We start from the raw sequence: 11929 nt of genomic DNA, 5'->3' as shown, positions 1-11929 counted from the left end.
TAAGTATCTTAGTTATTGGCCTCTACGGGGAGATGTAGGAGCTCAAAGCATTGTATCTTCTATTTAGTTTAAGCAACCAAGTTGTTTGTATGAGATTGATAAGTACTCTTGCTTAGAGACAATACTCAAGGAATCTATTTAGCTTCTCATGGGTACTAGCTCTTAGACCATGAAAAAAATAAGTGCAAGAACTTCACCTAATGCAAAAAGATTTAAATTAAATTTTGTTATCTTGGAATTTTTTTTTCTCTAGTTATTGTGCCAAGATAAATATCTTACCTAGGACAACATAAGAATGACAGAATTCCATGGTCCTTATAAATGTATTGTTTATGTTGTTAATGAGGATTTTTTTCCTATATCCCTTCTTTTAGTATTCTTCTTTTAAGGATCTGTGGAGGAAGTCCTAGCACATCTAGAACCAACATCTTATAAATAAAATCTCTCATTCTAATTTAGTGGACTTGAGTATTTATAAATGAGTTTGAAAGAAGACATTGAATCTTTCAAGGTTATTAAATTTGTATTAAGTATGTTTGGATATGTTTTTATCTATATATTTAAAAATTTGATGGAGAAAGTTTCTATGGATGAAGTCTTAACACCCTGTGATATTCAAATTTGGAGGCATATTAATTTGGGTTATTTTTATAAGATACAATTCTTCTAAATCTAAGATTAAATATTTTAATAAGATAAATAAATTTGGTAAATGGTATCCTTGTACTTTTATTTTTTTAACTATAGCACTAATGGTTCTTCTCATGAAAAATTGAGTGTTATTGGTAAAGATGGAGTGGCATGATAGTGGTAACTTAGTTCACTTCCCTTTCTCTACTACTGTAATGATTAGCACAAATAATTAGTTCAAATCTTTGAAACTTTTTGCGGCTCTTGGAAAATCTTGTGAGATGGATTGATAGAAGATAACTTGTGAGATAGATTCTAAAATTTGGTATCCCTTCTTAATAATGGAATATTTCAAGAGTCTTCTTGGAGTTTGGCATGTTATGTTGAACAATTACTCTTCTTTTTACAAAATTTTGAGTCTAACTCCTTTGTTCATATACTCAGAGATTGAAATGTTATTGCAAATTGTTTGGCCAAAAAGGCCTTTGATGCTAATCACACTTGGAAATTAATAGATTGTGTATCATTGTCACCTTCTCAATCTTCATACTTTCTTCATCTCCTTCACATTGATTTGATTTAATCTTTATGGCTTGTTTTGAATCAAATTTTTCTAAAGTTTTTATTTTATTATTTGTTTTCATTCTTATATGTTGTTGGTTTCTTGAAAAACTCAAATTTTTACAATTTTTGACTTTAATGATAGTTGTTGTACTATCTAGTGATCTTTGTGTAATTTATCATGAATCCTTAAAAAATGTATTTAGCATTTTTCCCTAAAAATTAAATGATTATCCAACTCCGATTACTTATTTATCCACCTATTACCATTCTAATGATCATAGGGTTGAGTCTATAATTATAGAATTGACGCTTATTGTTCTAAATTTTAAATTCCATGTGTTTCCTAATTGGCTTGCTTTATTTTCTTACCTTGAAACAAATGTGTGCATGTTTTGTGAAATTTGGTGTTGTGTGCTAGCATTTAAGGGCATTCATTAGCATTCAATTTGGACATTCAAAATCCAAAAGTTACTTGTATTCTAAAGCATTAAATAAGAAACGAATTGAAAAATATTTCGAGTTGTTGCACAACACCATTGACTTAGGTTTTTCTTAGCTTGACTTAGGATAACTTCTCCCATTGTTACACAACACCATTGTTTTAAAGGTATTTTAAATATCAACAATTCGAGATATTAAAGAGTACCAAAAATCACATTCAAAACAAATGAAGAAAAAACTAAGTTATATAGATTTCCAAATCATTCTTACAAGTACAAGACATTTACATGAGTTCAATCTTGACCTTGACTGTAAACTCAACCCTCCATAATATAGACATAATGCAAAAACTTGTTAAATTTCCTTCCTATATTAAACATTTATTTTCTTTCAAAATAAATATAGCTACAACTATCATTCTATTAAATCTCACCTTACGGAATGTTTACTTCCTTGTAAAGTCAATATGTGCACTGACGAGCTTAGGAGGATTCCAGTAATCTGCAATGTTGACCAGTTAATATTATTGACCAAAACATGTATACATTCACATTCGCACTCACCCTGGAACATGTATGTAAAGAAGCTGAGGGGAATCTTCCTTGGGTCAATTGCAAGCTGGAAAAGCTTAGCAAGTGGAGTGACTTGCTAGAATGAGGGCGATGTCCCCGTTTGACTCAAAACGTTCAACCAGTAATCAGTGGGATCCTCCTCATCATCACCCCCCATCACCCTATTCCACAGTGCCCCTTCACTATGCGTACTACATAAAATATCATCTTCCGGATAAGAAGACATGAAATAATGAGCATTCAGGTTTAAGCTTTGCTCCCAAGTCATTTCTGATGTGATTGTATTCTCACTTTGCATTGGAAACCACCTTTCTTCCAATATAATGCTCTTATCTATAAGAAAATCCTCAAGATTAGTATCATCTCCAATAGTTAAAGGATCTTGATCACACCCAACAAATGAGTTTATACGATTCAACTGAGGCCATTCTGAAGTTGAAGCAGAATCCTCAGTGATACTCTCACTATCCATGTTACTCATACATGGAAAAATTTCACTTGACGGCTTGTCTGAGTCGGATAAGTGAGAGATTGTGGTGGGACAATCAGTAGAAGCCTTTGTTTCACATGGAAATTTTATACCCAAATCATCTGCAGGCGAATCCTTAGTCGTTAATGGCATTTGGAGATGACTCTTCTTCAAGTGGGTATTCCAGACGTTCTTTATCTCATTATCTGTTCTTCCAGGCAGGCGTGAGGCAATGGCAGACCACCTGGATCATAAAAGAAAATAATAACGTCAGCTAATAATGGGCATGGACAATATGGTTGAGATGACAAAGAATACAATACACACTTGTTGCCATAAATCTGGTGAAGTTTTATAATGGCTTCCTCCTCTTCGGCACTGAAATTTCCCCGTTTAATGCCTGGTTTCAGGTAATTAATCCACCTCAGACGACAGCTTTTGCCACATCTCAGAAGTCCTGCACCCATAAAAGAACAATTATTAAAAAAAAATCTCAACATCGAGTAAAATTGATTTTTGAATTTAATTATGTGAGAATTTTGTATCTAACATTTTAGATCACACTTCATAATCTATTGTATGAGAAGAGTTATAAGATGATGGATCAGGAAATGTAATCTCATATTACATCAATGCAAAAATTTCAGGCAATTGAATCCAAAATCAATTATATTCAAGGAAAAACTACTAAAGGATATGAAAGTGCAACCTGCTTTCTTAGGGAGCGCACGCCAATTCCCATGGCCATTTCTCTGAATAAAATCTACGAGTATTCGATCCTCCTTAGCAGTCCAAAGACCACTTCTTACTGCCTTTTTATCACAGCACGGAGCTCGACCCATTGTTTACAAATCAATATGCATGATTTCAAGAGAACCCCAACTCTCCTTTATATTTAGATTGAGATATGGTCTAAGCGACTGTAAAATAAGGAGGAGATTCTAAATTTGTCATTTAATAGACCAGTCAAACTTACTTGCCTTCACAATTTCCTATAATCACAGCGCTGGTTAAAGTTTGAAATTTCCAAAGTTTGATTGGGTCAAGACCAAGTTTGTACGTCTTTGACAGAGTATATATTGGATATAATTATTTATGGTGTAAGTAATGAGAAACAGTCTTTATTTTATTGAGAGTGATTGTGAAATGATCATCTGCCATTGATAAACCTCAAAATTTGTGCGGTCATGAAATTCTGTGAAGACTAAAATCCTTTGCAAATTATCCTTAGTTTAAATTAGAGTTTTCAAAAACCATGTCTTTTTATTCAGTCTGAACGTTTGACCAGCAAGAAACTGTGTACGGGTGACGGCAGCAAGAACAAACGGGTCAGAAGAAACAGTGAAGTAGACAAATTGAGAATGCCTACTTCTGTTTAATAATATGCCTTGGCTTAATCTGTACCTAATTCTCAAAGACTACCCTCAAGACATTATCCTTGCGTTCATAGAATGTAAGAATATTGATACTAAAGGAAACTATACTAATGCATACATTTAATAAGATAGAATAGCTTTAATTTTATCACAAAAGATGGTATCTGATTAATGTTCAATCAAGTGACAAATAAATGAACAAACCATAATATGATAAGCAAACAAATTTAAAATAGAAGACTCCATGTGTAAAAGTAGGCGGTCTTTTGAGCCGCACAAATGGGGCAGGAGAAATAGTGATGTGGTTGCCAGGCTCACACCAGTTGTATGCATGAAAGAACACTTCACAAGTCAATAACATGCCCAGAGCATACTATTTGTGCAACTTGCATTCTGGACAAAGGAAAGAGCATGTGAATAAATAATGTCTAAATCAACCATCCAACTTGCACTGATTGATAGAATGTCCCAGCTTTAAGTTTGTCATTTCAGTTGAATGAATGAACAAATATTAATGATATTTACGAGGTCTAAAGGATCAAAAGTTATAGAACTAACAAATTTTCATACTTTTTATGTCAGTATTTTTATTATGAATCTTGATTAAGCCTTGTCTCTTCAAAAAAGTCGTTCAGATTGTCCACCTCCAAAATTTTTTTAAACTACTTACCAATATTTTCATATGTTGCTCTATGATGAAGTCTCACTCACTTTCAACCACATCTTTGCTACAAAAGACGCAAATTATTTCTTCCTAACTGTTTTTATGAGTAATCCATCTACCCCTAAAACATGTAAGATGATGAGAACTGGTCCTTGGTTGCACTATTAATATTTTGGCCTTTAACTTAATTGAAACCATCAAATAGGCATTTTCATCATGCTTCCATGTGGGATTGAGTTCTTTGATATGATGTGTTTTTTTCTAGCATTCTACTTTGTATACATAAAAGTTCTAATTTTTTCTAACACTAACTTTTTTATTTCCTTATTGGCGTTAGGACACTCATTCCAATTAATACCCCATTCGTACATCCACTTGTTGTTTTATTTTCTTCAAGTCTTCTTCCTATAGTTTAGCTCCTCTTTTGAAGTAGACACTAGTGAGGAGGGAACTCAAAGAGATCAATCCGGATTGGTCAGCAAGAGTAAACACAATGGAAACACAAAGATATGATGGAGGCAATGCAGAACAAATTATTTTATTGCATGAAATTTGATTACATCCAACCGGGTTACAACATACGGACTCAAAGCCCTGGTAGAATAGGTCACAACCGAGACCTTGAATCTTATGATCTAACTTCTACGCATAGTATAGCTACTTGATTCTCTGATTGATTACATTCTAATGCGTAATTATGAATATATATCGATCCAAAGGATCTAGTCGGCCCAAAAGGGATCAAAACCCGAAGACCAAGACCTAACATGTAAAATAACAAGGTTGGCCTCCCCCAAGAGATTCCTCCAGAAAATCCCAAGGATGAAATGTAGATCCTGGGAAAAGGTCGGGCACACACGAAGGAACATCGGAATCAATGCCCAAGGCTCTGCAAGCTTCGGAAGGGGTTCGAATAGATCACCAGAATAGGTCCAGGCAACCGGTAACAAAGGACTATCAACCGATAACATGAAACTATCATGGAAACCGGTAACGATATCTTGTCGGAAAAATGATCTAAATTCGATGTGGTCTGGAAGAAAGAAAGATGATCAAGTCTTCAAGTAGAATCCAACTCCACAGGATCCGGTGAGACAAAACCGGGACACAAAAAGGAAAACTAAAACTGCAAACAAAAAACAAAAGAGAAAGGAAAATGTTTTTGGTTGATGCAAGATTGCAATGAACCGGGCATGCTCCTGCATCAGACATGCGGGATTATTGAAAAAGTGAGCTTCTCACTTTACCGAGGTCAGAGGAAAACCAAGGTGGTCTACCTCTGTCTGAGAAATCAAAGACGAATCTTCAACTGGTCTATCCTTTCACTTCACAAGATATTCCTTATATTGACTGCTCCGCATACTACACCCATCCTATTGTTCAAAATCTCTTCAATCTGATCCGGTTCCTTCTGGGGTAACTATTTCTCCAGGTCTATAACATTGTTATCACTAAATTCTAGTTCATGATACTTATGAAGATTTACAATGTTGAATATAGACCTTGAAATATTCAGACTATCCGGTAACTCCACTTCATATGCATTTCCAGAACTGAACTTCCTCAAAATTCTGCAAGGTCCAAACTTCTTCATCTGCAACTTTTTATAAGTTCCAACCGGGAATCTCTCTTTTCTCAGATATACCATCACTTCATCGCCAACTTCAAATTCCTTATGTCTCTTCTTCTCATCTTCCTTCTCCTTATACTTGGTGTTCATGTCTTCCAAATGTTGCTTAACCTGAATATGCAATGCTGCCATGTGATCTACAAAGTCTTCTACTTCTGAACTCCTCCAGTCTTCATTGTCAATGTCTCTCAATACCTCTAGGATGCACTCTGGTAACAATCTCAAAAGGGGTTTTTCTGGTACTTCTATTCACTGAATTGTTGTAGGAAAATTCTTCTTGTGCAAGAATCAAATCCCAAGTTCCGGTTTTATCTCCCACTAAACATCTCAACAAGTTTCCCAAACTCCAGTTAAGAAATTTTATTTGTCCATCAGTCTGTGGATGAAAAGTAGAACTGAAATTCAAATCTGTCTTCATCTTTTTCCAAAGTGTTCTCCAAAAATAGCCAACAAACTTAGTGTCTCTGTCTGAAACTATGCTCTTAGGTAATCCATGCAATCTCACAACTTCCTTGAAAAATAGGTTTGCTACATGCAATGCATCCAATGTTTTCTTACAAGGTATGAAATGAGACATCTTAGAGAATCTATCCACTACCACAAATATAGAATCATTCCCTCTCGGTGTCTTAGGCAATCCAAGTTCAAAATCCATGTTTATATCCTCCCAAGGTCTTACTGGTATTGTCAAAGATTTATACAATCCCAGATTCTAACTACTACCTTTTGCAACTTGAAAAACTCTACAACTTCGCACATATCTCTTAATATCCTTATGAATCTGGGGCCAAAAGTATTGCTCACTCACTAATGCTACTATTTTGTCAATGCACAAATGTCTAGCTAAACCTCCACTATGTTTCTCCTTTATCATATTCTTTCTATAGAACTCTTAGGTATGCACAACTGAACTCCTCTAAATAACATCCCATCTTGAATGAAATAATCCAACGATTTGCTTCTATCTACCATAATCAGTTCTCTGCATGCTTTCCAAGGTTCTGCAAAATCTGGATCTTCATCATACAAGTTCTTCAAATCTTCAAATCCTAATACTATCACTCTCATCTCTATTGGAAAATTCCTTCTCCTACTCAATGCATCGGCAACTTTGTTAGATTTCCCACTTCTATGCTTTAACACAAAGGTGTAACTCTGCAAGAATTCTACCCATCTCATATGTCTTTGACTCAACTTACTCTAACTTTCAAATACTGCAAAGCTTGATGATCTGTATACAACACAAACTCCTTAGGCAACAAGTAATGTATCCACTTCTTCAAGGCTTGAACTATGGCATAAAATTCCTGATCATACACTGAATATCTCCTCCAAGAATCATTCAATTTCTCATTGAAATAGGCTACTGCTCTTCCTTCTTGACTCAAGACTGCTCATATTGTTGTTCCACTTGCATCACAATCCACTTGAAATACTTTATTGAAATCCGGTAAAGCCAACACAGGCTACTCAGTCAGTTTTTGCTTCAACAATTCAAAACTTTTGTTTGCGTTGGTGGTCCACTTGAATTCCTTCTAATCTCCTCTCATGGTTTCAGTCATAGGGTTACAAACTGAACTGAAATTTCTGATAAACTTCCGGTAAAAACTAGCCAATCCATGAAATGATCTTACCTCTCCAATGCTTTTTGGTGTAGGCCATTCAAAAGTTTCTTTCACTTTCTTAGGGTCCATCATTAAAATATCCTCAGATATCACAAATCCCAAATAGACTAACTCATCCTTCATGATAGTACACATCTTGATATTAATCAACTACTTCTCTTCTCTCAATCTCTACAAAACTTCTCATAACTACAACAAATTCTCTTCTTTTGTCTTACTGAAAATCATAATTTCATCCAAATACACAATCACAAACTTACCCAAGAATTTCTTCAGTTGCTCATTCATCAACCTCATGAAAGTACTCAGTGCATTAGTCAATCCAAAAGGCATCACCAAGCATTTATAAATTCCTTCATTTGTCTTGAATTTTGTCTTCCACTCATCTCCTTCCCTGATCCTGATCTGATGATATCCACTCTTCAAATCTATCTTTGCAAAGTATTTTTATCCACTCAAACAGTCCATTATGTCATCCATCCTAGGCAAAGGAAACCAGTATTTCACTATGATCTTGTTTATTTCTCTGGAATCAGTACACATTCCCCATTCTCCATTCTCCATTCTTCTTAGGTGCTAATACTACTGGTACTACACAAGGGCTCAGACTTTCCCTGATCAAACCTTTCTTCAATAGCTCTTGTACTTGTCTATTCAGTTCTTCATTCTTTGTTGGTGTCAACTGGTGTGCAGTTTTGTTAGGAAAACTAGCTCCGGGAACCAAGTCCATGCAATGACTAATACTTCGCACACATGGCAATCCATCGGGTACATTATCTGAATGATATCCTCATATTCTGTTAGTAAATCTTTTATTTCTTCTAGTTGTTCTCCTTCCGGTTCTAGTTTCTCAGCCTTCTTAGGAATTAAGGCAAAACACACATTCTCATGTCTCAATCCATATATGAATTTCCTTCCATCTAGCAAACAGATTCTATCATTCGTACAAACTTCACTCTTCAAAGGTTCCTCTAAGGGTAACAAGGTTTGCTTCATCCCACTGGCCACAATAGTGTATGTATTCTTTCTCCCATCATGTACTGCCTGTCTATCAAACTGTCAAGGTCTACCCAACAAAAGATGACAAATATTCATAGGCATAATATCACACAAGACTTCATCATGATAATTCCTAATTTTTAATTTCACCAAACATTTCGCACTTACTAACAACTTATGTTCATCCTGAATCCATGCTATCTGATAAGGCTTAGTGTGTTTCAATCTCTCCAATTTCAACTTATTCACCATCTCTTCTGAAAACAAGATTATTTGAACTATCACTATCAATAATAACTTTACAACACTTACTGGATACCTTATATTTGGTCTTGATTCTTCCTCTGCAAGGGCTCTTCATCTCCTCTGGTATGACACAAATCTCTCCTCATCACCAACAGTTCTCGATCTTCTGGTTTATTGTTTGATCCGATGGAATTTTCTTCCACCACTACTACTCTTCCAATATTCTTTGTCTTCTTACACTCGAATGCACAATGTCATTCTCCTCCACACTTATAGCAAGTTCCTCTAAGTGTCATCTTGTCCTTTCTTCTAAAGTTCTCATTCTAGTAACCATCTGGCTCTCTCCTCTGGTAGAAATTTCTATTATCCTTCCGGTATGAATTACCTTGTTTTGATCTGTGTTGGTTCCTCTTCCTTGGGTATATCCTCTTCCTCATTGAAATCTTCCTTCGATAAACATTCCACCTCTACCTCTCTATCTATGTTCATTTCTTTTGTTTAACTTCTCTTCTATCTTTAGGGCATACTAGTAAGCCTCTTCAACACTCTCCAATTTGATCAAACTAAGACTTTCATCTTGTATAGACATCTAGAATCCACTCAAATATCTTACAACTTGTTCAACTTCATCATCAACATGTTTGGATCTGATAGTCAACTTCTAAAATGCTTCGGTGTACTCCTTCATACTAGATTCCTTCTGTCTCAAATTCTGCAACCTCTAGAATAAATCCACTTGATAATTTGTTGGTACAAACTTTGATTTCAACTTAGCAATCATCTGATCCCATGTCTTAATCTTCTCTTTACCTCTTCTTTGTCTATCAAATTACAAATGCTCCCACCAAAGAGATGCATGACCTTTCAACCAGGTACATGCATATTTAACCTTCCTCTCTTCTGTAGTGTTTTCAAAATCAAAATACTTCTCCATCACTGAGATCCAACCCATCAATTCATCTGAATATAACTTCTCATTATATTCCAGTGGGGTAAAATGAGGTTTTGTATTCTCCATACTCAAAACCCTCAAAAACCTTTCCTCATCCAAATCAACCATTAGTAGGTTTGCTTGTTTTGTCGGGGATTCTTCTCCTTCATCTTCACTTACATCTTCAATATGTTGGTTTCTTCTTTGGGCTGTCTCTACGACTTCTAATCAGGTTGCTATTCCTTGCAACATCTCCATCACAGCAGGGTCTACATTCCCACGCGCTATACCATTCCTAGCTCATTCTTCACACCATTGTTCATGCTAGTCTTTTGTAGCTATAGGTCTGATCTGCAATCCACCACCCTACAAAAAAAATTAGGACACGCAACCTCCGGAATAAAACTTTGCTCTAATACCACTTGAAGTAGTCACCGGTGAGGAGGGACCTCAAAGAGATCAATCCAAACCGATCAGAAAGAGTATACACAAGGAAAACACAAAGATATGATGGAGGCAATATAGAACATATTACTTTATTGCTTGAAATTTGATTACATCCAATCGGTAACAACCGGGTTACAACATACCGACTCATAGGCCTAATAGAATAGGTCACAATCGGGACCTTGAATCTTATGATCTAACTTCTACGCATAGTCTAGCTACTTGATTCTCTAATTGATTACATTCTAATGCATAATTATAATATATATATTGATCCAAAGGATCTTGTTGACCCAAAAGGGATCAAAACCCGAAGAACAAGACCTAACATGTAAAATAACAAGATCGCCTCTACCAAGAGATTTCGCCAGAAAATCCAAAGGATGAAACATAGATCACGGGAAAAGGTTGGCCACATGCCAAGGAACATCAGAATCAACACCTAAGGCTTTGCAATCTTTGGAAGGGATTTTGGTAGATCAGCAGAACAGGTCTAGGCAACTGATAACAAAGGACCGTCAGCCGGTAATATGAAACTGTCAAGGAAGCCAGTAGTGATATCTTATTAGAAAAATAATCCAAATGCGATGTGGTATAGAAGCAAGAAAGATGATCAAGTCTTCAAGTAGAATCCAACTCCACAATATCCGGTGAGCCAAAACTGGGACACACAGAAAGGAAAACTGAAACTGCAAACAGAAAACAAAACAGAAAGGAAAATGTTTTTGGTTGCTGCAAGATTATAATGAACCAGGGATGCTCCTGCATCATTTTTAATAACTATTTTGGGTCAATGATTCTTATCTATGTTTTCAACCTTTTTTAAGTAACTTAGAAAATGAATTATCACATGCTTCCAATAGGAACATACGAATCGTAGCTAAAGGATCTCATATGTAGCATTGATTTGACTTTGAGATTGTTGGTGATTAAGTATTTTTAAATTCTTTCTAATTACCTCCACTTGTGGTTTGATATTCTACTCCCCAAAACTTCACACCCATAGAGGATAGCTGGTACAACCAATAAACCAAAAAGGGCCTTCTTGGTCTTCCAGTCCCATAACTTCACTTTCCTACACCTATTCTAAAGAAGTTAAGAATCTCTCTGTCCTCCTTGAATATTGTTTGTCTTACATGTCTCCTAGCTGAGCCTATTATGAAAATCAATTCCTAGGAACTTGTATTGTTCCATTATCTCCAAAGAACTTCTCTCGAAGATAAAATTAAACTATTGCTTCTTACTTTTCAAGAAGAAGATCATAACATTGGTTTTTCTAGTGTTCACTTGCATTGAGAAATGTTGTGTAAAAAGCGATCTAAAGCCTTCAAATGC

At 35.5% G+C, this 11929-nt stretch overlaps 1 protein-coding gene across 2 annotated transcripts in view; it reads right to left on the bottom strand.

Moving 5' to 3' along the window:
• Positions 1–1934: 1934 nt before the first annotated feature.
• LOC131073406 (transcription factor MYB8) overlaps positions 1935–11929 on the bottom strand; it is a 67148-nt gene continuing 57153 nt past the window's right edge. Inside the window, exons 1-3 of one of the 2 annotated variants that reach the window (XM_058009852.1) lie at positions 3386–3551; positions 3004–3133; positions 1935–2920 (exon numbers count right to left, since the gene is read on the bottom strand). In XM_058009852.1, coding sequence (XP_057865835.1) covers positions 2284–2920; positions 3004–3133; positions 3386–3518 — 900 coding nt within the window. In that variant the 5' untranslated portion in view covers positions 3519–3551 and the 3' untranslated portion in view covers positions 1935–2283. Of the gene's footprint in view, positions 2921–3003; positions 3134–3385; positions 3552–11929 lie in introns of those variants that run through there. The other variant, XM_058009853.1, reaches the window with a different exon arrangement.

This window comes from Cryptomeria japonica, chromosome 10 (assembly GCF_030272615.1).
Source record: "Cryptomeria japonica chromosome 10, Sugi_1.0, whole genome shotgun sequence".
Taxonomy (NCBI): Eukaryota; Viridiplantae; Streptophyta; class Pinopsida; order Cupressales; family Cupressaceae; genus Cryptomeria; species Cryptomeria japonica.
This window is presented reverse-complemented; position numbering and strand designations above follow the sequence as displayed.